At 38.1% G+C, this 27180-nt stretch overlaps 1 protein-coding gene across 6 annotated transcripts in view; it reads left to right on the plus strand.

Annotated features, from left to right (window-relative positions):
• The window catches only part of LOC140155345 (arylacetamide deacetylase-like), a 52716-nt gene that overhangs the window by 22138 nt on the left and 3398 nt on the right, over window positions 1–27180 (plus strand). Inside the window, exons 2-4 of one of the 6 annotated variants that reach the window (XM_072178144.1) lie at window positions 18794–19001; window positions 19470–19545; window positions 20201–21266. In XM_072178144.1, coding sequence (XP_072034245.1) covers window positions 18794–19001; window positions 19470–19545; window positions 20201–20987 — 1071 coding nt within the window. In that variant the 3' untranslated portion in view covers window positions 20988–21266. Of the gene's footprint in view, window positions 1–16338; window positions 16605–17847; window positions 17912–18793; window positions 19002–19469; window positions 19546–20200; window positions 21267–23775; window positions 23856–23908; window positions 24182–27180 lie in introns of those variants that run through there. The other 5 variants (XM_072178147.1, XM_072178151.1, XM_072178150.1 and 2 more) reach the window with 5 other exon arrangements.

Here is a 27180-nt window from a genome sequence, read left to right on the forward strand (position 1 = left end):
ATCTCATGATTTGATATGTATGCATAAAGGCTCATAAAATATGTTGCCGATAGGGGAGGGGTCTAGCGATTAAAAGATCGTGAAAATCTGTGTTGACGTTCCTTTATTTGATAGGCCTATATATTCTTGAACTTTTAAAAATTACTTAAGTTTGACATGCTTTATTTGATTATTTCATATTGAAAGCTACTGAACTTAAATGCATTTTTTTTTAAAGATATCAACTCGAATGTAGGATTAGGCCTAAACATGAACAAGAAATAAATCATGAAAAAAGCGGGCCTCCAATCTGACATTCATTAGGCCTATATTATTAAAGACAAAAGGGAGAGGAAAAAAGAAAAGAAAAACGAACTGAAAAATTCCACATCATCGATAAGATAGCATTGGAATCGAACTCTCAACCTTCCGCACTGCACACCTTCGCTCTGTCCACTAAGCCATCGCATTTTGTTCTGGCAAAGGGTATTCTTTTGCCATCTTATTTCTCGTTCAACATGTTCCAGGATCTCACTCAACAACAATCTTTTCAAAACTGCTTGTACTTCAGTTAAATGAGATGATACTACCTTCTTTGACGACTACAATATTTTGATATACAATAAAGTATTTTGCATTTATAAAATATATAACAATAGACGTTTTTAATTGCTATATTAATCAATATAACATGTATAATAGACAGCGCCGGCTGGGATCCATTTCGTGAAGCATCGTGACACTTCCAACGTGCGCTTACGACACGAGGACTCAAAGAACGCAACTTTTCAACCTACGACTAGGTTATTCCACCGCTCATTTTGGCTGAAATTTTAATACAAGCTCTGGTTAATTAATGTTTATCAAAACAGAAAAGCATTAGACCGGCGTTTCCTCAAAGCTGTAGATATAACCATTTTAGTGACCGTGACATGCATTTTCTCTCATTTTTTAGGCTACTTCGCGCACCAAAAGCATTCACTTTTTCCACAATAATTCAACTTTTACACGTTATTCTTTGCCTTATACTCATGTTTCATATCTTATCTATGGGCTCAATATGGAAATGAAGGGAGAAACGACTCGTGTATTCCATTTTTTTGATGTTTTCTGAAAAACCGTATTTGCCACCTGATTTTCAACATTGCGTTACGTAACGGCAGAGGTCACGCCGGTAAAAATTACCGGAAGTGAGCTAAGTTGCTGTCGTACTGTATATTGACACCCTCTGTCGCGTCGGTCAACGTTCTCTAGAATTGCACACATAACTTGTGCAGTTAACGACAATGATTCAGTCTGATGATGAGTAACCTATGGGTATAAACACAGCTTTACACAATGACTAATTTACATAGGCACAAAAGACCGTGTTCATGTACCGTTACTCAGCCAAACACGGCAGAGTAGGTCCCGGATGTTCGGTACATGTTCCTATCTCGTCAACGTTATACCTTCCCAACAAGGAAAGAGATACGAAAAGCGAACGTCTAGTTGGTTATGATTGTCTGTTTTCCTGTGTCCTGGCAGAGGCCATATGCCATAAAGATATAATTTTTGCCACATTTTTATTGAGTCATTCGATTGTAGTTTGGACATGTTGTATGTCCACACAGAAAACCGCAAATAAGTTCATCAGGATTGTCAATAAAACAGATAATTGACACTATTCTTTGTATATACAAATCCAGAATTAGGGGTTGATGTTACATACCTCAATGGCAGTTTCGTGCTAAGATATAATACCGTAAACGTTCGCCTAATGGCGCACCTGGGCGCCTTTGACTTGGGGGTAAATATCATGTGCAAATATAGAGAGCTCCCTCCTCTAAAAATCCCAACAAGAATTAAGGGTATATGCCCTTATTTGCTGGTGGGATTTTTTTTTTATTGGAGGCCACTTTTAGTTTGTGTCTAAAATTCCAGTTATGTCAAGGGAGCCCTATAGCGCCATTAGGCGAACATTTACTGTATTCACTTATGAAACGGAATTTGATCGAAAAAAATCCCGGCGTTCCTCAACAAGCTCATTGTCAAAAATCAAGATGGCTCCATCATATTACTTGTATATCGCAAAAAAAATACCGACTAATACTTGCATTTTATCCCGCAATATACAGCACAAACTTAGCGCATATTATGCACACTAATAGACAGTAGTTACAGAAGATGAAGACAAAAAACAGGAAGAAATCAAAATCAAAGAGGCTTTATTGTTGTGCGGCTACCCTGTATGGGCATTTAAATAAATAATTTTAAAAAAAGCGCAGTGATTTATAGTGCGCTACGCACAAGCACAACGCTTAGACGTTGATCCACAAGCCTCAGCACACTTTACAGGTTGTCGCTGACCACTACGGCACACATCATTCCAAAAACCTTTTAACAACAAATCAGAGACTTTGCTGCTACAATAGCGCACAACCTAGACTTTCCACAAATAACCATCGCAATCAGGATCACCTACCCGAGTTTCGTACGGGTTACAACGAGACAATTAGCAGTATAGTTCCTTGTCCAGAGGATTTCAAGCTAACTCAATTTTCCACGAGAGCATACTAGGCACCGCCAGGGCTCGAACCCGCAACCTCTCGCACCATAGTCGAACGCCTTAACGATTGAGCTAACTTGACTACTCAAAGTAATCACAAAGTAAAAGCAAATCGCAGAGTAAGGAACACAGCTTGAGTCAAAATCCAGAGGGATATTGCAGTCCTCCCTTACAACGGAGGGCGTGAGAGGGGTCTCTAGCAACGCGTGAGGCGGCTCTTCAAGAAGCACGGTATTTACGCCGCCTTTGAACCGCACTAAACTCTTAGAAACATCTTTGTACAGCCCAAAGATAAGCGAAACGTCAAACAAACATCTGATTGTGTATATGAGATACCATGCCTCAATCGCGATAAATCATACATTGGAGACACATCTAAACTATTTGAAACTAGACTCAAAGAACATAGAACTAAAGCAGAAAAAGCTTCAAAGAAAGCATTTGCCAGATCACAAAGACAGGCCTCCATCACAAGGGAGGATAATAAATCCGCGATAACAGATCACGTCGCAGAAGATAATCATGTAATTGGATGGGAGGAGTCACAAATCAGAGATAGAGAACACAGCAGAAAGAGGAGTCATAATAAAGCAAGCCATCTGAATAAGAAAGATGGGGGCCAAAACACTCAACGAAGGGAATTACTTTCTTCCGCATATTTACGACCAACTCCTAACAGTGCCACCTACGTCAGCTCCCGAACCGGACGGAGCAGCCGTCGAGGTGCAGGAATTGATCAGTCAATTTGAGAAAGCGCTAAGTCTTAGCAGGAAATTGTCATTGAGGTTCGCAACATCAACCCAAATTTTGTGTTTGTACAAAGAATCTCTGGATTATACACACATAATAAACATTTGGTTCAGGTGTCTCTGATCGCAAAAATGTCATCATGCTTAGTATAATAGAGACGTTCCTCTGACCATTTTGGTGACCTAACGTACATGTACTCTAGTCAGTTTATCTAAACTAAAAAAACTAATTGCTCACTAATTGATATACATACACTCCTACTATCTGTTCAATTAGCTTAGATTCTTGAATTTGTAAGATATTTGAAAAAATAAAAAATTGTGGTCAAAGTCATCAAAGAAAAGTGTTAGCACAGCCTTAGACCTAACGTAATTTATACTTTTCAAATTCTAAAGTTCAATTTAAAACCCCATTTCTTTTCAATTTTGGTCTTTTCCCCGCGATATTTTTATAAAAAGCCGTAGAACGTCGGGTACCATAAACTTTTTGGAATCAATCCATTTAGAGCAATGGGAAGTATAATTGTCCAGCTGTCGTCCTACTGTCGAAACATTACGTTATTATTTACAGGAACTATGGTTTTCTAAAATAGGCCCAGCTTATATAAATACATTCCTTGTGTATTTATTTATTTATTTATTTATTTATTTATTTATTTATTTATTTATTTATTTATTTATTTATTTATTTATTTATTTATTTATTTATTTATTTATTTTTTTTTTTTTTTTTTTTTTTTTTTTTTTTTTTTTATTATTTATTTTGCGAATGGGTCTGAGAATGGTCTGAGAAGGTGTAGGCCTATAGGCCTATTATAAAACTACACATTTATTTTCAATTTGTTATTTCGTTTTGTTTGTTGAATAGGCCTACAAACTGAAAAAACTGTGAAACAAAAGAACTTTTATACAAGAAAATATTATTTAAAACAATCAGGTTACAGAAAACATTTCTTGTAAAGTTACTGTATCTGAAAATTTCAAACGAATGCTGATATGCTTGGGAAGGAATGGTGGTATTAAACAAAACTCAATTTACATTGTAAACCAGTTGAAATGAGAACGAAATCCATAATTTTAATGTCCTTGTTTAGGAAAAATAATGCTCAGAATAATATTATGCATAAAACGTACTCGCGCCATATAATTTCGTGTAACAAAAACCGGTGGACCATCATCACCTATAGAACCTATCCAATAACCGGAACGGTATAACAATTGAAATGGCAGGACAGATTGGTGGACAGATTGTTTTGCTAAATTGGATAGGATCTATGCCCTAAGTTGAGAATGGACCGTCCCACTCGATTTGTAAAAAGGTCGCGAACCCTTTCGGTGGACCCAAGTAACTGCCCAAAATGAGGCAAAATTGAAAAGAAATGGGGTTTTAAATTGAATTTGGGAATTTGAAAAGTATAAATCACGTTAGGTCTAAAGCTGTGCTAACACTTTTCTTTGATGACTTTGGCCAAAAGTTTTTATTTTTTCAAATATCTTAAAAATTCAAGAATCTAAGCTAATTGAACAGACAGTAGTGTCTCCGTTAGTAAATTACTAGCCGTGCATAAATGTTGTACAATTGCACGGGCGCGCACTCCGCGTAGTACTCGCAGTGCTTTTGGACGCGTTCATTTTACTTGGTTGTTGCATTTATATTTGCCTGCATTTTCCAAATTTTTAGTGACAAGTTTGTTATAAAAATGCAAAAATCACGGGATTTTTTTCTCGTGAATGAAATCATAGGTTAATAAATGGGTATCACTTGTTGCTCAAGAAATTGTACAATATATATATATATATATATATATATATATATATATATATATATAGAGGTCGAAGTAAAAGGGTTAGACCCGAAACGTCGTGTAATTTAATGTATTTTACATTATTATCAGGCGCTGTGCCAAACTTTGTTTACCCAACTGTCGACCATATATATATATATATATATATATATGATGTACCTCAATCACCTTCTGCTCAACGAGAGAAAAAAGAACACTCCATCATTATATAAAACTACTATATGTTTCTTGTCATTAAGAGATGGCGTTTTATATAAAATTCTAAGTCGGGTGTCAGGTCTTGTATCAAGTGTAAGGTACAAAGGTAAGTACAGGTGATTTTTCATCGTTTTCCTCGAAATACGAATGACATTAAATGAATCTAAAAGGTAGGCAAATATATAGATTAATTATTGTTTGATACAAATTATTTATCCTGAATTAGATGTTATCAGTTTACCCACATCTACCGGCAAGCATCAGAGACATCATGGACCGTCCTGCTATTACCAACGATAATCCTGACTTGAACGTAACAGAAACTACCTTAGATGGAATACCTGCTATATTCTACCGGCCGGTTGGTGTGGATGACAAGTCACTACCAGCGGTGATTTATTTACATGGAGGCGGATGGATGTATGGAAGTATTTGTAAGTAGAATGTAGATAGTCAGTTAAACTTAATATCAATTATATTTGCAAGAGTAAGAAGTACAGTAAACAGGGGCTCGGGATAGGGGCTTATGGCTTATCAAACCCCTTGAGCACAAGAGATTGTCTTAAGATTAGCCGAAGCCACGTGGTTGATTAGGGCATGCTTAGGGGTTGTGCAATAATTATGAACCCCCAGGACTTCAAGATTAAATATTAAAGCACATTACTAACAATAAAAGAAACCTTCTTTACGTAATGAGAGTTAGTATTTTAGATAGAAATCATAGTGCAAGTTATGTGATAAGATCCTGTATACCACTATGGAAAAATCTGACTGCATGAGCTATATCCTATTTAAGGGGTACTACACCCATGTGGTAAATTTGGTACTATTTTGGCATTTTTCTCAAAAAATAATTACACACTGGTAACAAAAGTTATGTATATTATTGGGGCAAGGAATCCAATTACTACACTGAAATTTCAGTGACTCAAGACAAGCGGTTCAGTATATATGATAGAAAACGAGGTACATCCTAGCGGTACCTTATTTCATTCATATTCATATTCATATTCAATTCTGATCATAAATAACAAAGCGCTTGTCCTGGGTACCTGAAATTGCAGTGTAGTAATTGGATTCCTTGCCCCTATAATATACATAACTTTTGTTACCACTGTGTTATTAGTTTTTGAGAAAATTGCAAAAATAGACACACATTTATCGAGGGGTGTAGTACCCCCTTAACTGGATATATTCCATTCCAGTAAGGTAAGAGTGTTAGTTATTTGGAAGGACAATTGTGACGTGTCATATATAAAGAGACAATTTTGGGCAGGTTATCAATTTTTAGTGATTTACATTATCTTAAATAAAGAGATATTTTGCTCCATAACACCGTTTTCCCCCAATGAAAGGGAACATTCCTAAGCGAAGATTATTGAGTTCGTAAGTTATGGTATCATAAAATTGGAAATTGAGATCGGCCTTTAAAAATATTATTGACAATGTTGAGTAGGAATTACCTTGAAAAATGAGATGCCAGTTATATTCCGATCTGAAACTATCAGACAATGTTTTAAACATTATTAAGATCACAAAATTGCAACAAACCCAAATTGTGAAAAAAATCACCCGAGCAGATTCTTTGCTATTTCTCCATTTACGATCCTGCCTAAAAGTGTCTCCTTTCGATATACCACGTCACAATATTGTACTATGTACATTTGCTGATCAAACTTAAACATGCGTGATGTGATTTTTGACTCTTTTGCAGATCAATTTCACCCAATGCTTACGAATGCAGCAGTTTCACTCAATCGTTCTAGGCCTACTTTGGTCATTTCTGTTGGGTAAGTTTATGATTTTCAAATACGATCCCGACAATCTGGTTAACCCTCCATCCAGGCTGTTCAACTTGCTTTGCATAAAGTATAGCAGTGAATATTTCTGAACTCAATTCAATTTTGGATTACAATGGTTACAAAAGATTACGTATGAAATCTGCCTAGGGACTAATTCACTCCCAACAGCATACCAAGCGATTTGAAGGATGTCCGGGGTGTGGTTTTATGTGTATAAACTGGCCTCAAAAAGAAACTTATAATTTTTCACAAGGTCATACCTCTATAAAAATGAACTAAATTGCACACAGGATTACTTCAATACTCTACTCTAAACACATGTCAGTAACCAAGCAGTTGTCCAACTGACACAACAGTAAAATGTACTGACACGGAACAGCTTCCGGGACCACATTCACAGGCGAATAATTTGAACCCAGCAAAAGAAATCTGTTGGGCTGTGAATGTGGTCCAGGAAGGTGTTCCTTGTCAGTTCATTTTGCTGTTGTGTCAGTTGGACAACTGCTTGGTTACTGGCATGTGTTTAGAATAGAGTATTGAAGTAAACATGTGTGTAATTTTTGTTCATTTTTATAGACAGGATTTTAAGATATGACCTTGTGAAAAATTACAAGTTTCTTTTTGAGGCCAGTTTAGGTTGTTTTTCAACGCACTAATAACATTAATTTTAAATAATGAAGAAGGAAGCGGCCTGTATGCTTCACCCTAACAGGGCGTAAGACAATGTGAGACACAAATTAAATATGCGAGGATCGGAAATAAACGATGCATGTCCGAGAAATTATGATTTAAATGACGTGTTTGGGGCTCGAGCAAACTGACATATTAAAATTTTGAAAGAGAAAAAATCAGGACTCAGCGGGGATTGAACCCCGGTCGCTGTATTACCGGTCCAGAGTCTAAAACCGCTGCACTACCTGAGTTCACAGTCGGTACTCGTGCAATCTCAACTTAAGACCCCATGATAACTCTCTCATTGTGTATCAGCGGCCAATTATAATATTAAATAAAGAAGAAGAAGGCGGCCTATATGCAAACACGTCATTTATATCATAATTTCTCGGGCTTGCATCGTTTATATATATTAATTTATGTCTCGCATTGTCTTACGCCCTGCTAGCGTGAAGCATATTATAGGCCGCCCTTTTCTTCATTATTTAATATTATAATTAGCCGCTGAGACACAATGAGAAAGTTATCATGGGGACTTAAGTTGAGATTGCTCGAGTACCGACTGTGAACTCAGGTAGTGCAGTGGTTAGACTCTGGACCGGTAATCCAGCGACAGGGTTTCAATCCCCGCTGAGTCCTAACTTGGAAACGTACATAAGAAATTTACTTGTATGCTTGGGTTTGTTTGTAGGTGGGTGCATGTGGGGGGTGTTGGGATGTTTATTGTTCTGTAAGGTGTTTTGTAACATCGATTACATTGCATTGCAATCCGGAGCATGGAAAACATATATTAGAAAGTAACCTTTACATTATTGGCGTCGTTAACCATGTTTCTCAATTTTTTATCTTCTGACAGCCATGATGCTATGCCAACAAATTTTATTACAACAACAAAATAACAAAATACATGGCCATTTTATACCATGTTTCTCAATTTGTGTGTACCTTGTTTCTCAATTTGTGTGTGGGGAGTGGAGTTTGGGCTGCTGAGAGTGTGTGGGGTACACGTGGAAGGCGTGTGAAGGGGTCCGATGTGTGTGAGGTGGGGGTGTGTGTGTGCTTGCTTGTTTATTTGATTTATAAGATCAACTAACTTTAAAAATGCCACTTAATTTTGCTTTCTAAACAGTTATCGGCTCGCCCCCAAACATATATTTCCAGCTGCAATTGATGACGTCACTAGAGGCATTGTTTGGCTGCTGCGCCATACCAAAGAGCTGGGAATTGATAAACAAAGAATCGTAGTCATCGGTGAAAGTGCCGGAGGTAATCTTGCTGCGGCTGTGGCGCAGAGACTAACATTTGATGTTCAATACAAAGATTTACCGAAACTAAGGGCACAGGTACTGATATATCCAGCTCTCCAGCTGTTTGATTTGAAAACGCCTTCCTATCAGCAATATGGACGCTATCGCACACTTATACTAAGCCCCGTTTTGGCGGCAAAGATGTTTAGCAATTACATAATCGGCAACGAAACACTGGCTCCTATACTTGTGAACAATGAACACATCGCACCACACGCTAGGGCAACTTACTCCAAATTTGTATCTCACGATCTCATACCCGAAGAGTTCAAAAAAGAAAACTATGCACCACCTGATATAAATCTTGGCAATGACCATGTTTATAACGAAATCAAAGATACCGTTCTCAATCCAGACTTTGCGCCGTTAATGCGTCCTATATTGGAAGGTTTACCTGAAGCGTATATTGCCACGTGTCAGTTTGATATCTTAAGGGATGATGGGATATTATATGCAAAGCGTTTAGAGAAACAAAGCGTGAAAACAACGTTACGTAATTACAAGACTGGCTATCATGGGGTACTGATTCCGGAAAATTCTAACTTTTTAGTTCCGCACCTTGTCGATGACATACTTAAAGTTCTTGAAGACTTTACTAAATAAACAAAAGATTACATCATTTAATGAATAATTAAATGATTTGGTTATTTTTTATCATAGTTTCTACATTTATATGTCTGCATCCTCGGTTCTATCGGCCCTGCGGCCTTGATGTTTTTGTTGCTTAGTATCAACAAAAAACACCAAAGCCGCAGGACCGGCAGGCCCGAGGCCGGAGACTCCAACAGTTTAGTTCGTTACTGATGGAGTTCCAGTATAGTTAGGCTGACCATGATTTTTCCAGAACAAGAAACTCCTAATCGATCCTCTAATTGGTTTGCTAATACCAAAAAACAATGTTAATCGTAACGCATGCATATTTCAAACGATGTACACTACTCAAAATAATTGTAGGGGTAAGATCCGAGTTTTCACCTCGCGGATGTAATCTTGGCCCATGTGAGACAGATCGTTCCTACTTCAAATTGTACCTGAGTCAATGATGTGCGCACCACACACGATTTTGACTTACTTAACAATTCTTTAATACTCGCTGATGATTCACAATACTGTTAAATAGTAATTTAGTTTGTGTTTAGTGTGTTAGTGTGTTCAGTGATAGAACAAATGGTAAAACCTCAGAAACAATCTGCATTTTGTCTGTCTGATTGTTGACACAAATTTTGGGGCACTACTCAAGTAATGCATCAACACAAGAGCTAAATTTAGATCGCCTTAATGGAACCGCCACACGGGCAAATGCTTAAAAGCCTAAATTGGCACCAACAATAATCTGAATCAGAATTTGACAATACTGATTTGCATTCTTTCTTTTCTGTTCTTACTGTGCTGACCAAAGTGTTTTTCAATATCCCGGGACTTCTGTATTCGATGTATTCGATAATGCAGTCATTCTTCTGTATGCCTTAATGCTCTACGTGCTAGCCATGCGCTTCAACGGAAAAAGTTGATATTTTCTTAAAATATCAAGAAGAGCTACTGAACTACTGAACCAATACTAGGCTTGTTTGTACTCATTTTAATGCATTTTCCATGCTGATTCCAAATATGGGCATGAAAATATTTCTAAAATATTTGAATTTTTAAAAACATTTTGAAACATGTCGTCTGCAGTCGACACCCGCGTGAAGAGAATTAACATTACTGAATATATTCTTAACCTGGTACTTTGCTGCTCATTGTTTCAATGAGCAGGCCCCATATTATGTACATAATTATTATTATCATTTATGTTATTTCTATTTTCAGGATTGTTACTATTATTATTATATTTGTTATTTATTACCATGATTCTATTACTATTATTAATATCATTATTGAATTACATTTGTATATTTTCTTATTGATTGATGATTGACAAAATAAATTATGAATGAATGAATGAATGAATGAACGAATGAATGAATGAATGAATGAATGAATGAATGAATGAATGAATGAATGAATGAATGAATGAATGAATGAATGAAAGAATGAATGAATGAATAAATGAATGAAATACCACTTTGTAATGATCACTGATATGGGTAGTGGACTTAAATTGTAGGGTAAGTTTTTTGATAGAGGTCACGAAAGGTCACACACGGGTAAAAAATTGAAAATGCTTCGATCTTGTTGAGAGATATATCAAATTACTTGTCTGATGACAAGGACTAAGAAAATGTATAGTTTGTGCTATCTACAACCTATCGTTATTGAGTTATCCTACAAAAACTTCATTTTTAGGCTAATGAGTAATGACACGTTTTTGGTTGCACATGGACCAAAATGTCAACTTACTCCGATTTGGGAAAAATTATAGCAAATTGTTTGTGTAGCTGAGTGGAACCAAAAAAAGAATAGTTTTGCCTATCTACTGTGTTCACTTACTGAGATAGAGTGAAAACAAGATCAATTCAAAGGTCATTGGGTGGCCATAGGCCACTGTTGATCTCTGACTTCCATTGCACATAACAAGTAAAGTAAAAAGTTTTAGAAGGTAAGTTCTATAGGCATACTGTTTCTTGATTCTTATATCAAGATGAGTAATTTGCCACCAATTCTGGCCAAATCGGAGTAAGTTGACATTTTGACCCCCGTACTACAACCAGAAACGTGTAAAATTGCCTAAAAATGAGGTTTTTGTAAGATAATTCAGTAGCAATAGATCGTAGATAGCCGCTCAAACTATACATTTTCTTAATCCTTGTCATCAGACGAATATTTGATATATCTCGCAACAAGATTGAAGCATTTTCAATTTTGTACCCCCTGTGTGACCTTTCGCGACCTCTAGCAAAAGAACGTACCCTACAATTTGAATTTGAGTCTACTACCCCCTAGCAGTAATCCAAAGGGTCTATCCTAACACCTCATGGTAACAAACATGGCAGACGTGTGTGTTCAACTCAATCCTTAATTAAGGCTCGTATGAGATTTAGCTCCTATACTACACGTGGCTATTTCGAAAACGTAACCAGACTTCCTTAGCATAAACATTAAATCAGTGTTACTTTATTTCATACTAAAAACACTTTTCAAACATTTCATTTTGGCATATGGTATACTGCTGTTATGTGGGCAAAGACATAGATGAACGCAGTTCGCTGAGCATGAGTTAGTACCAAGGGGGTGACACTAAATTCACGGTTGTTCTATTAGCAACGCAAAATCTATGAAAAATTCAGCTGGTTTACTAGCTAGAAAGTGAGGCCAGTTATCGATCCGTTATAGCTTGTTACGAATAATTCATGTTCGACCCCTTGGATCATGTTAATTGAGTTTGGCAAATAACAACGTTGTTAGTTTTGCGAACTTTGCCTGTTCAATGAGAGTATAGCGCGCCCCCAATACATCTGGGCACAAAACAGGCGAAAACGATCCAGTCAATGAAATGGCGGACGGGTATTCCCATCAGGCACCAGTGATATGTTTTTTCAAAGAAAGTCTACTAATTTGATATGAAATGACATTTTGCAATAGCAAAGTCAAAATTAGGACTTGCTGTCAATAATATAAAGGAAATATGTGACAGAGGCAAGGTGGGAAATACAAGTAGTATTTAAGTTATAATAACCTTTGATACCCGACCTGACCTTCCATCATGGCGCCTTATTCGTCTTTATGTATTTCTATTATGCTCTCAAGTAAAATAAAATACCACTCTGCTCTGAGCAGACAATGTTACTTGGCTCCCAGCATGAATTATCATTTGATTTTATACGGAAGTAAAGAAATGCACAGTGTATGTGCATGATGTGCAAGCATACTCCAAATATTTACGGTAAATCTGAATAGTGGTCACATGTTAACATATCATGTGCTCGGGAAATCACGTGGCAACATTTAAGATTTCAGGCTTGTTTACTAGTTAATTGCCATTTGTACTCTTTGTTATTTATCTTTGTTAATATTTTAAATGCTGATAAATCGTGGTTGGCTACCCATGATATCTGTTAAATTCAATGTTTTATGAATATAATTCTACCACGCAGAGGGGGTCACGCAGCAGAATTTCACATCACCTGAATTAGCTACATTTCGAAGCTCTGCTCTTCAAATTCATGTAAATTTCAAAGTTTATACATTTAATATATTTAATATGATACTAATTTTTGTTATAACCAACTGGTACACGAAATATACTAGCTTATTACCTATACAGAAAGGTGATTATCAGCCTTCACTCAGCAAATTGACATGCCCAGCATATGCAGCCATTCTCCGTCTGGATAACATGACTGTCGCCCTCAATACGTCTGGGCGCAAATTTAAATAACAATACGCTATTTACATATCAATGTGGCCTCATGCTAATTAAAGCTGCCCCATCCAGGAGTTCATCTATGGTTAGTACATAAAGGGACCTAACAAAAACAGCACCATATACTAACTGCTCAAATAAAGAAAGTCCGCAGTCATGTAACCTGTCCTACACCAAAACCTGATCTTGTTATGACAATTTAATTGATACAGTCGTATGCAGAATCTTGTTAGCTCCAATTTGATACCAAATTTGCTACCAAACACTCAAAAGTGACAAAGTTTGATACCAGTTTATGGCATTTGGTGCATTTTTAAAAGTTGTAAATCAACACTATGCACGCGGTCGAAATTGCTTAGTGTGGTAATTTGGTCAAGCTTGCTTGTCCACGATGGGCCCCTGTCGACTATCCCAAATGCGCGCTTTATTCAATTGTTAATTTAAAACGCATGGATTGCTACAGTGCTTTACTGATGAATACTAGGGCACGATGCGATCGATATGACCTAGCGGTTGTTTCGTGCTATGTCAATGGTCGCGCTCTGCTATTCACCTCTACAGGTCCGCGTGGTCCGTTTTTAATTTGCAACTTTTGAAAATACACCAAATTTCATGTACTGCTATCAATCTCTCTGAATTTAGAGTGTTTGGTAGCAAATTTGGTATCAAATTGGAGCTAACAAGATTCTGCACACGACCTTATCAATTAAATTGTCATAACAAGATCAAGTTTTGGTGTAGGACAGGTTACATGACTGCGGACTTTCTTTATTTGAGCAGTTTATTACAATGGTAAAGGAATTTACTTAAGCATGTATGAATAAACAAAGTTAAACTTTAATTGCATATTTTAATATATTCAACTTTACTCAGGCTGTGTACCATTGTTTTTATGTGATATTGCTGAATAATAAAGGTAAGCACATTCCTGAATCTAGTGCATTCATCCCGTTGCCATACGAACGAAATTTAAGTTGATACAAAATAATTTGAACGGTTTAAGGGATCTAAAATGAGCGTTTATTGCGTTTCGACAGTATTTTTGTGGGACATGAGAGCACCTCGGACCTATCGAATTGCATTCTGAATACGAAGCATGTCTTTCTGATATCAAATAATTTTCATTTTTGAAAATCACAATATAATACAAATTTTATGACAAATTATAAAAATTTGATATTTTTCAAATTTTGATATATAACAGTCCTCGAAGTAAATTATATAAATCTAATGATATATTCTTAAAGTGGATGTAGCAGGAAGGAAAAGCCGACGGTCAATTGAAAATTTTGACCTTTCATATTAAAGATATGGATTTTTTTCCCAAAAAGACCTAATTTTTTTTTTGTGTTTTGGGAAAAAAATCCATATCTTCAATACGAAAGGTCAACATTTTCAATTGATCGTCGGCTTTTCATCCCACCTACATACACTTTAAGTATAAATCATCAGATTTATAAAGTTTACTTCAAGTACTGTTAAATATAAAAAATATCAATTTTAATGATTTGCCATAAAATGTGTATTAAATTGCGAATTTCAAAAAATCAAAATTATTTGATATCAGAATGACATGCTTCGTATTCAGAATGCAATTCGATATGGCTGATGTGCTTTAATGTCCCAAAATAAATACTGTCCAAACGTTCATACCCCAGCCCTTAATACACTTGTTTTATAGGCACATTCTCCGATAAAGTGTCCAAAAAGCCAAATCTGTGTCGCCCATAGTGTCAAGTCGTATTCAGACTTGTTTCGTCAGAAAGAAATGACTTTTATTAATATAACTAATACTTAGGAGTTGCTTTCTTAAATGTGTGGGGCTGGAGGTTGTAACATGCCTAGAAAGTATAAAACAATAAAGCTGATTATGCATGTCCATTGTTTTCCTCCATGTCGCCAGCCAAGGTACGTTCCGTATAATGTGTCCCTGTTCGTTAAACATGCGCGCATAATAATGGATTATAGGTACTTTTCATTAGTGGTATCATGCCCTAATTATAAAGTATAAAACATCACAACGCAAGTTATTAAATTTTTCCAACAGGTCTTTGAGACTATGTCGTTAAAATTGTTCACAGATACGTTACCATATTTCTAATGAATAACAATCTGTCAAAATAACTGGCTATATGAATGTTCCCATATGTTATGGATCAAGCAGGCTCTATAGTTATTATATATATTATATATGTGGTACATAACACAATGGTTTCAAAGTAAAAAAATCAGGTCTATTAATGGCAACAAATCCTGACGTTACGTTCATGCGTTCACAGATACGTTACCTAAATTCTACTCCCCTCGGAAAAAACGCTGTGATAAATGAAGCCAAATACCATACCAGACTTCAGTACATTGGGTGATGACTGATCAAGTATGGGTATTAAGTCGGTAAGTTTTTACACTTGCACGATTAAGACAAAAGTGGGAAAGCGCTTCACAGATACGTTACCACTGATACGTTACCCCAATGCGTACAAGTAATATTGCTCAAAAATGAAGTATTGTTGAAAAATCACCCATGCATTGTTTTGTGTTCTGAAACTATTAAAGTTTACGATTCTGAATGATTTTCACGAATTCTTCGAGGTTGGCATTTTGCAATTCCTGAGCCCAAACTTGGACGGTTTATCTGAGAATGGGCCTATAACGAAATGGAATACTGCGGAAAAGCCAATTATTTAAAGACGTATCCAGTTGACCAGGCAAACTTACAAGGGCAACCCAAGTATGCTTAAAATATAATCAAGTCAATGTTCACCTCTATACCACTAAACTTTACACAGCTCCCAGCTTAATGGGTTTTTCAGATATTTGGAGCGGTTTTTAACGGCTATTTAATTTTGGCATTTAACCCAATACAAAATTCGAATCAAGCGTTATCTGCCAATAATATTTGTGCCTTCTAGCAAGGTCGGACCATCATTTTAACAATAATACGCTATTTACACATGAATTAGACACATGCTTATTATCAATTGTTACATCCTGATTTCTATTATCCTTGGCTATAGGTCACACCATGTCAGGCATGCGCATGCCTGCCTGCCCGTGTCACACGGGCTTTCCCGTCATAAACACGAACACCTTGGCATCCACCACGGAAATGATAAAGCAAATTTTATTGTTTGTTGTTGGTGTATTTTCTGCCGTTGTAGTTTACTATGCAACACTACCTGTACCAGATGGCATTCCAAACCCGTATGTATTGCGAGGCATCACGGCATTTATTGACATAGTATGTTAATGTTTCTCTCTCAACATGAAAGAAAATCATGGCCGAAAATCATAATAGTTCTTTGGTTGTGAACTGTTGCACTGGTTGACATTTTATTCAGTCATTCGAGCCCGGGGGGGCACTCGAATTTTTTTTGGGTAGGGGTGTGCCACCGCCAGTTTTGAACTTGAGGTCTAAGGAACTGATCGGACAGCCAAAAGGAGGGTCTAGGGAACTGATCGGCCGGTCAAAAGGGGGTCTTGGGAACTGATTGACCGACCAAAAGGGGGGTCTTGGGAACTGATCGGCCGCCAAAATCCGAAAAATCTCGGAAACTAAACCCGCAGGCCAAACCAGGGTTCAATTTTGTTGCGTTTTTGCCACAGATTTTTGAAGGAATCGATTTCACTTTGAATTGTGCATTAATGCAAAATAGGTCTGGTTTGGCCTATTACGATGGAAACCTCAACAAAGCAAAACAGTATTCAAATCAAAAATTACTGGACCCTGTAGACCTACAATCTATGCTATTAGCCTACTGACAATTATACCAGCAGCCCACCATAAAAACAAACCCACAAGAATTTTTTTTCAGTGCCGAAAAGAAAAACATTTACACAACATTGAACTGCCATGCGTAACATGAGATGATTGAGTGAAGTGTGCAGAATTTGACACCCATTCCACTCCCGATTTCACTAGACCAGTAGATCGTAAATTACCTTTTAATTCATTGTTTATGGAGAGCTGCAAGGATGTTTACATAATTATTTAAGGTACTTTTCCTCATATTTGGCAATTTTATTCCCAAAAGAGATCTCAAAATCATTTATTTCTAGCTAGATGTTCACCAGCTGGAAGCATCGCGGTCGGCGCAGCAGTGCTGCAATGTTTATAATCAGTCAACCAGTGTTGCCACTATAAAAGGAGCCCAAAATCCCGCCCAAAGTTCACTGTTTCAATGGGGAAGAAATTAATGGAAAATTCCCTTTGAAGTTTTTGGGCTCGCAAAAGTAGCTTTTGGGTCTGCTTTTGGGCTTGAAATAGTAGGACAGAAAACACGCCTCTCAAGATGCCGATGAGAGCGGAAATCGATGATCTGAGGGTCTATGGAACGGCTAGAAAAATTTTTGGGCTTTAGAGCGGGCAAACAATGAATTCAGAGGGTCTAAGGAACGGCCAGCGGCTCTGAAAAAGGGGGTCGTCGCCGCGGCACATACCCGTATAGCTGGGAAATGTGAGTGCCCCCCCCGGGCATTCGAGTACAGCGTACAGGTTAATATATCACCGTATTAACTCGGAACAAATCTGACTAAAGTGTCTCTAAAGTGAGTAGGCATTAGCATGGAATTTTGCGACTTTAAATCTTCGATGGAAATTCATACGGTGGACTGCTTCTGTGTGAAATATGGCTCAACCTCATATTCCTCAAGATTCTAGCATGTGTTATCTCAAAATAAGCCATACGCATGACATGATCAAGGGGAATGGGTCACATGTCGGCCCTGGTCGAAATGAGTTTTACACATGTTTCTAAAGAGCACATTTAGAGCTTTCAGAAACTGAAAACACCATGTTGATACGACTTTTCTTTCTGAAGTTACGTCAATTTATCAATCGCTGAAAACAATATAAAACAAAAGAATTTTAACACTTTCTTTGCCAATATCTCAAAATCAATATTAGCGACATCCGACTCATTCCCCTTGATCGTGTCACGGTCAGGTCCGTAGTGCTACTGGTGAATTTCTTTCTAAGAACAATTGTAAAAATGTCATAATGGATTTCATGCTTCATGTGCTTAATAATAGTAGAGACACGTTCCTCATGGCCACAAAAAGAAAATTATTTGATTTGCGTAACATAAAAAAAATTAGGGTAGGTAGGTCGCTTTTTTTTCTTTTTTTACTTTTAAAGCTGTAAATTGCGTTTTTTGTTTGTTTGTTTGGTGTGTTGTTTTTTTTAAATTATAAGGTGACAGGCTAAGTAGTTGTAAAGGGAGGGACTGATAATGTAGAAAAATTTAAAACTGATTCACACAAGCAATAGTAAAATTTCATTTACGAGTGGAATTTTCGTGCCTCATCCGAGGAAGGACTGATGATTTTTACTCGATTCCTCGAAGTACGAATGAAATTAAATGAGTCTAAAATGGTAGGCAAATATGTACATTTGTTATTGTTTGATACAAATTCTTTATCATGAATTAGATGGCACCAGTCTACGCACATCTACCGACAAGCATCAGATACTTCATAGACCGTCCTCCTATTACCAACAACAATCCTGATTTGAACGTAACAGAAACTACCTTAGATGGAATACCTGCTATATTCTACCGGCCGGTTGGTGTGGATGACAAGTCACTACCAGCAGTGATTTATTTACATGGAGGCGGATGGATGTATGGAAGCATTTGTAAGGAGAATGGAGACAATCAGTTTAACTTATTATCAATTATATTTTTAAGAGTAAAAAGTAAATAGGCCCTAGGGGCGGCTTATCAGTAGGCTTTGATCGCCCACCTCGGACGGTGGCATCTCGATTTGTTTTTCTCCCGCGCTAAAATATGCGCAAGGGATGATCATAAATAAGATTAACCGAAGTCACGTGATTGCTTAGGGGCTGTGCAATAAATATGAGCCCCCCCCCCCATACTCTTTCTACTATTACTAAAACCGTTTAAAGAAGAGGGTTAAAGAACGTGCACCCGTGGAGGATTTAGGAGCACTTGTGACTTTATTAGGCAATGTTAGGTGTCTTATCGCCTAACGTTTAAAAACAATGGCTTCTTTAATTGCAATGCCAAATTGTAAGCTTTGAGACTGTCTTTATGGTTAACATGCACATACTTACAAAGTTATGTGCCTTTCGACTCTTTTGCAGATCAATTTCACCCAATGGTTGCAAATGTAGCAGTTTCACTCAATCGTTCTAGGCCTACTTTGGTCATTTCTGTTGGGTAAGTCTATGATTTTTAAATACGATCCCGAAAATCTGGTTAACTCTTCAGGCTGCTCAACTCACTTTGCATAAAGTGTAGAAGTATATACATATTCCTAAAATCAATTCAATTGTGGATTACGTTCCACAAGAATACTGATATGAAGACACTAATTCACTTCCAACAGCAGCATACTAAGCCATTTGAAGAGTCACTAGGGGTTTATGTGTAGCCTATAATATGTGTAGGTTGTTTTTCAACCCACTAATAACATGAATTTTACATAGAAATCCGCAGCTTGGAAATCGTACATTGGAAAGTTACTTGTATGCATGGGTTTGTTTCCCGTGGTCTGTTTGTAGGTGGGTGTAGGGATGCTAAATAAACTGTTCTAGCTTGTTCTACAACATCATTTATTTTGCATTGCTATCTGGAGCATAGAAAACGTACATATTTAGTAAGTAACCTTTACATTATTGGCGTCGTTAGCCATGTTTGTCCGCTTGTGCGTAGGGAGTGCAGTTGGGGCTGGTGAGGGTGTGTGGGGGACACGTGGTAGGCGAGTGAAGGGGTCTGATGTGTGTGAGGTGAGGACGTGTGTGCTTGCTTGTTTGTTTGATTTATAAGATCAACTAACTTTATAAAATGCCACCTATTTTTGTTTTCAAAACAGTTATCGACTTGCTCCCAAACACAAATTTCCAGCTGCAATCAATGACGTCACGAGAGGCATTGTTTGGCTGCTGGGCCATACCGTAGAGCTTGGAATTGATAAACATAGAATCGTAGTCATGGGTGACAGTGCCGGGGGTAATCTTGCTGCAGCTGTGACGCAGAGGCTAACATTTGATGTTCAATACAAGGATCTACCGAAACTAAGGGCTCAGATTCTGATGTATCCAGTTCTCCAGGTCTTTGATTTGAAGACGCCTTCGTATCAGCAAAATGGCCGCTATCGCACACTTCTACTAAGCTCCGTTTTGATGGCAAAGATGTTTAGCAATTACATAGTCGGTAATGAAACACTGGCTCCTATACTTATAAACAATGAACACATCGCACCATACGTTAGGACAAGCACGTCATACTCCAAATTTGTATCTCACGATCTCATACCCGAAGAGTTCAAAAAAGAAAACTATGCACCACCTGATATAAATCTTGGCTATGACCATGTTTATAACGAAATCAAAGATACTGTTCTCAATCCAGACTTCGCGCCGTTAATGCGCCCTATATTGGAAGGTTTACCGGAAGCGTATATTACCACGTGTCAGTTTGATATCTTAAGGGATGATGGGATATTATATGCAAAGCGTTTAGAGAAACAAAACGTAAAAACAACGTTACGTAATTACAAGACTGGCTATCATGGGCAACCGATTCCGGAAAATTCTTCATTTTTAGTTCTGCACCTTATTGATGACATACTTAAAGTTCTTGAAGAATTCACTAAATAAACAAAAGATTATACCCTTTAATGAATAATTAAATAATATTGTCATTTTTTTATTCTGGTTTCGACATGGATATGTTTGCATCCTCGGACCTGTCGGCCCTGCGACCTTGATGTTTTTGTTGCTCAGTATCAACAAAAAACACCAAAGCCGCATGGCACGCGCTAGCAGTACGCGCAACAAAATACGTGAAGTTGTAAACAAGTTTCATTCGTTTTATAATAAGGGAAGTTTTTATGACGGTAACTTAGTTTTTGCTTAAAAAATAGTTTACAGTAATTAAAATAATATTTAACTAACCAAGAATGAGAATAAGCGATAGGAATTTTGTTTTTACTATCTGATAGACGACAGGCATGTCCAATATTTTTTATCGTAGTATCACTACTCAAAATATTGGACCTGCCTTTGCGCCTGTCGTCTATCACATAGTAAAAACCAAAATTCCTATCGTTTATTCTCTAAATAACGTCACAACTCATCTATACATCGGATGCTTCCGGTTTTACACGAATGTTTCATTGGAAGCCCTCCCACTCGGCTATTTCGAAAACGTTATCAGGTTTCCATAGCCTGTGCATTAAATCAGTGTTACTTTATTCTATTCTAAAAACACTTTTAGAAACATTTCATTTTGGCGTACACTGCTGTTAATATGTGGTGGCAACGACATAGATAATCGTAGTTCGCGGACGACACGAGCTAGTACATTGCCGTTTCATTGAAAATTACACACTGAACAAACCGTTACGAAATGAAGGGACCTAACAAAAATAGCACCATATACTACTAAAATGGTAAAGTAATTTACTTTTAAGCATGTAAGAATAAATAAAGTTAAACTTTATTACATATTTTAACATATTCAAGTTTACTGTGTACCATTGTTTTTACGTAAATATTGCTGAATAATAAAGGTAAGCACACTCCTAAATCTAGTGCATATGTCCCGTTGTTATACGAACGCTACCACATTGGCGAATGAAGCCAAGTGTGTCGCAACAGTGGTAGAGATGATCGGCAAACACTGAAACCTACCAGATTTAGAGGAAGTGCTTGGTTTCCTTTAATTTAGCAATAGTTACATAAAATTAGGGTACACTGGGAAATTTAATGCGTTTTAGTACATAATTTGTTCAACTTCGTCTATACACGAAAAGTATGTATCTGAGCTAATTTTCGTCCCGTACCGCGTTTTATTTCATTTCATATATATTTATTTCACAATCGTGGCCATGGGCCAAATTACAGAGAAATATTACAATTATAATTAAATACTTAGAATAACACACAAATTTAAAACATTTTAAATAAATACACAAGTATTGCACATGGTAATATAAATAAACATGACACATGGAAAATATATTATTACAAGGACATAAAGATATGAAATTTGCACAAATAAAATAGGCCAATTACAATGTAAAAAATCACCAAAAGATTTGATTAAAAAGCACTAAAATCAAAAGATAACCAGCCAGCAGGACAAAGCCTTTATGAAAAAAAAAAAAAAAATGTGTACATCCATAACACAATGATGCACCCGTCGCACGCCACATGCGTCCCACCCCGCACAACAGCCAGGAACAAACACCAGACCCATCCCAAGCGGAGGCCACTCCAAATCATCCGCAAGTCACATGGCCAAGGAATGTTCTCTGTACTCCCAAACCACGTGACCAGGGACGACCCAAAGCGACATCCACCCGAGACAAGTCCGGCCCTAATCCCAGCTACCATGCGAAATGAGACACATGTAGCAGCCGACAAGCGCATCTCTCTGACATGGATGCACACAAATTGAATTTAGATAAAAGCAAGTGGGGCATTTAATGCATGTTTAAAAGTGTGACATAAAAGGGGATGGGGCTCTGTTTGAAGCGTTTCGTGTTGGCCCTGAGTTGAGTATGATCTTGAGCATTGCGCAAACTTCTGCCATGGACCGAGATTCTGGTGGGGGGTAATAAATGACTGGTTCTTAGACTGTCTCTCAGTCCATTGGCAAAAGTTCGGCAATGCTCAACCCTTCTGTCTACTAGCTTTTTAATATTGCACTGTTGTATTGACTTTGAATATGAGATGTATTTATAACCAAGTATGGTTCTAATCGTCCTTCTTTGTATGTGCTCAAGATCACTAGCTTGTTTACATGTAAGCCCCGAATGCCAAACCACATCAGCATACTCGAGCACTGGTCTGACATAGCTTTTGTAAACGATCGTAAGTTCATCCTGGTCAAAGCCAAATCTTTTCAGGGATCTAAGCATGAAAAGACGAGTGTTTGCTTTCTTGACCATAATATCAACCTGAGATTGCCATTTCAGGTCACTTTGAATACAGATACCCAGGATTTTGGCTTTGTCAACATAATCAAGCTTGTCAGAGCCAATGCTCAAGTCTGCATGATGTGGTTTGGTTTTACTGAAATTAACCTCAAGTGCCTGGCATTTCTTGGCATTAAGATTTAGGCCATTAGTTGCTGCCCAGTCTGAGAACTTATTCAGATCTTCCTGGATATGACTATTGCTATCACTAGTAGAGTTTTCAGCAAATGTGAGATCATCAACATACTTCCAGACTTCTGCATGTGCATCATCGGCGGCATCATTGATGAGGATTTGAAAACCAATTGGGCCAAGCTTGGTGCCCTGCGGTACACCAGCTGTGAGTTGCACAAAGTCTGAAAGCATGTTGTTGTATCGTACACATTGCTGTCGATGCTGAAGAAAGTCACAAAGCCAAGGTACTATGTTCCTACGCACACCCATTTGAATAATTTTTGTGATATTTTTATTTCATAGCGTTTAATTCACAGTGTTTAATTTGTAAGGAACCGGCAACGAGCAGCTAGAGTAAACGACTTCATCGGTTCGCCGAGCAGGGCGCTCTATCATGGCACTATCCTATCCAAGTGGTTCAAGGTGCCGTGTCAAGGTCAGAAAGTAATTACGCGTCCGGGCATATCGGCATGCTTGCTCATATCACACACTTTCCAGTCATAAACACGAATAAAGTGTTAAAAGACTGGCATAGTCACCACCGTACCACGGGGCACCACGGAAATGAAGAAGCAGATTTTATTATTCGTTGTTGGTGTATTTTCTGCAGTTGTAGTTTACTATGCAACGCTACCTGTACCAGAAGGCATTCCATACCCGAATGTATTGCGAGGCATCACGGCATTTCTTGACATAGTATGTTAATAATGTTTCTCTCTCTCTCTTGTGTCATTAAATATAAAAGAAAATCATAATAGTCGAGTGTAGTGTACAGGTTATATTAACTCAGAACAAGGCTGACCAAAAGCTACTTAAGTATCTCTGAAGTAAGTATGCTAAGACTTGCATGAAATTTTACAACTTTTTAATCTTCGACGGCAATCTGGATTGGTTGTCACTTGCTTCACCTGTACGTGTTCTGTGTGAAATATGGTTAACCTCATATTCCTCAAGATTCTAATTTGTATTATCTAAAAAGAAAATCCATACAGAGACACATTTGGGCCCGGTCTATCTGGTACTACTGGTGAATTTCTTTCGACGAACAATCGTTAAATGTCACCATGGATTTCATGCTTCATGTTCCTCATCACCCTTTGGTGACCTCAAACATCTTCTGTCAGGGGACACTAAATTCACTATCTAACACGGTCATGGGATATATAGGAACCGGGTCAACTACTATGATCTCATCCTACAGCATAGCAGTGACTTATTCCGGGGACTTATTTCAAATAAAGTCTACTAATTTGATACCGTATGACACCTCGATCACCTAATCTTCCATCATGGCGGCATAATTGTCTGTGTGTTCATGTTAGTGTACGTCCTTGTGTGAAAAAATAATAACACTCTGCACTATTAATGGTACAGTGGCTCCCGGCATGAATTATACGGTTCTTCTTCTTAGCGTGTCCAAGCGCAGGGTCAAATGCGCCTGAGCCAATAGCTGACGCGGTGACGAGCAGAATCGTTGAAGTCAGCCAAGTCCTCATGTGTGCAGTGTTGCCCCATCTGTGGACAGACCAACAGGTGTTCCATAGTCTGTGGAACCGTCCCACACTCACAGGTAGTGTTTTGTCCTTCTGGTAGGTAGCCCCATTTCTGCAAAGCGACCTTGCACCTTCCGACCCCTGATCTTAGTCTGTTGAGACACCGCCACTCAGGCCATGTGGAATCAGCTCCAGGTGGTAGCTGCTCACTGGGTTGCAGTCCCATAGCTGGTGAATTGGGAGATCTCTCTTTCCACAGGGTGAGTCTTTCCGCTTCCTTGGAGACTGTCCCAAGAGGATGAACTTTGCTTAGGAAGCTTCTCCTGGATGTAAGGCGTTTGGGTGCAGAGTATTCAAAGCACTAATGAATCGAAGTCTGACTGAGGCAACGCTGCCTGGAGGTTGGACGCAATATTTTTCCCAGACAGCCGAGGTGCGTTTGTTTTGGCTCTATTTACCCTGTTAATACAGAGGGAAAAGTGCACAAAATCTATTTCCCAGTGCAATGTGAACATTTTCACATAAAAATAAACAATTTTGGATTAAAATGAATGAGAAAAATACAAAATAATTGGCTGTCGATATTGTAATCCAGGAACAAATGTGTTCGAACACCCACTGTAATTCCCATGTTCTTCTTAGTATAGTGCGCACGCTATATGAGTCACTGGAAACTATTGCTGTCTCAATGTTCATCTTAAGCACACCCCTCCCCTTTCCCCACCAAACAATGTTGGGAGAAGATAATGGTGAAGATGAGGATATTGGGCATGCCAACATTGTACGGAGGTAGGAGGGGACCGTTTCCAATAAGACCTTAAAAGTCCTACAATTATTTCTAAGATTGTAGGTTTCGGACTTGAGAATCCTGCTTCAAAGACGAAGCTGCCACCCATTCAGCCACTGTCCAACGTTACAAGTCACCGGGCAAGTCACGCGAATATTTAAGTCTATATCATAACAGATCGTAATCACACGCGAAAAAGAGTGGGAAAACATACTTTATAGTAGGGTGTACTATTGCACCCCAACGGATTTAGACTAGGATCATGTTGCTTGATAACATAAATACACTTTTGAAAATTATTTGTCATAGTTTTATGTTTACGTAGCAAACCAATGACAAGGATTTAGTCAATCTTGCCCCTCCCCCGTCTGTATTGATGCCCTGTAGCAAGGCCACGGGATCACCCTAATGACAATACTCTATTAATATATTTGTGTATATTCTCAGTCATCCAGGTAAATAAAATATCAAGTTGATTTAAATTAAATCTAGTCAACTGGACTTACTATTTATTGACTGGCGACCTTTCACATCCTATCCTGGATGCTTCCTCAAGCCGTCTGATTTTTCGGCGGCGATTGGTCAGTGACCCGTGACGGGGTCACAGAACAGTTTCTGGATTGCCTTGTCAGTATCCAAAGTAATGGTGAACTGATCACTTTGTGTACAGAAAAGACACTCACACGGACCAATATCTCCTATTTGACTCTCACCACCCACTAGTCCATAAACTAGGGGTTATCAAAACGCTATTCCATCGTGCGGACACTATTTCGTCGAATGAGGACGCCAAGACCAAGGAACACAAGCATTTGAAATCTGCACTTGGTGCTTGTGGATATCGCAAATGGACCTTTGAGAAAGCGCTTCATAAGCCAAATTCGCCAACAAAGGACGACGCTTCACATACTGCATCAGCAGGGGAAGAGAAACGACGACACAACGTCACCATCCCCTATGTGTCAGAGCTCTCCGAGAAAATTCGCAGAATTTTTAGAGGATACCAAATCCCGGTCTCCTTTAAGCCCACCAACACACTGAGGCAAAAACTTGTTCATCCTAAGGACAAAGTCCCGAAAGACAAACAGAATAACCTTGTCTACGCTATCCCATGTACAGACAATGGGTGTAAGGACTTGTATATAGGGGAAACAAAGCAACCGCTGGCTAAGCGCATGTATCAGCATAGAAGAGCAAGCGCATCCGGTTGTGGAGACTCGGCTGTATACTCGCATCTCAACAGTACCAACCACACATTCGATAACAAGGACGTTGTCATATTGGACAGAGAATCGCGGTGGTTTGAAAGAGGTGTGAAAGAGGCTGTTTATGTGAAGCGGGAGGAGCCATCTCTGAACAGAGGAGGAGGTCTGCGCCACAACTTGGCGGGGGCCTACAGTTCTGCTATCCAAAAG

This window comes from Amphiura filiformis, chromosome 6, assembly GCF_039555335.1.
Source record: "Amphiura filiformis chromosome 6, Afil_fr2py, whole genome shotgun sequence".
Lineage (NCBI taxonomy): Eukaryota > Metazoa > Echinodermata > Ophiuroidea > Amphilepidida > Amphiuridae > Amphiura > Amphiura filiformis.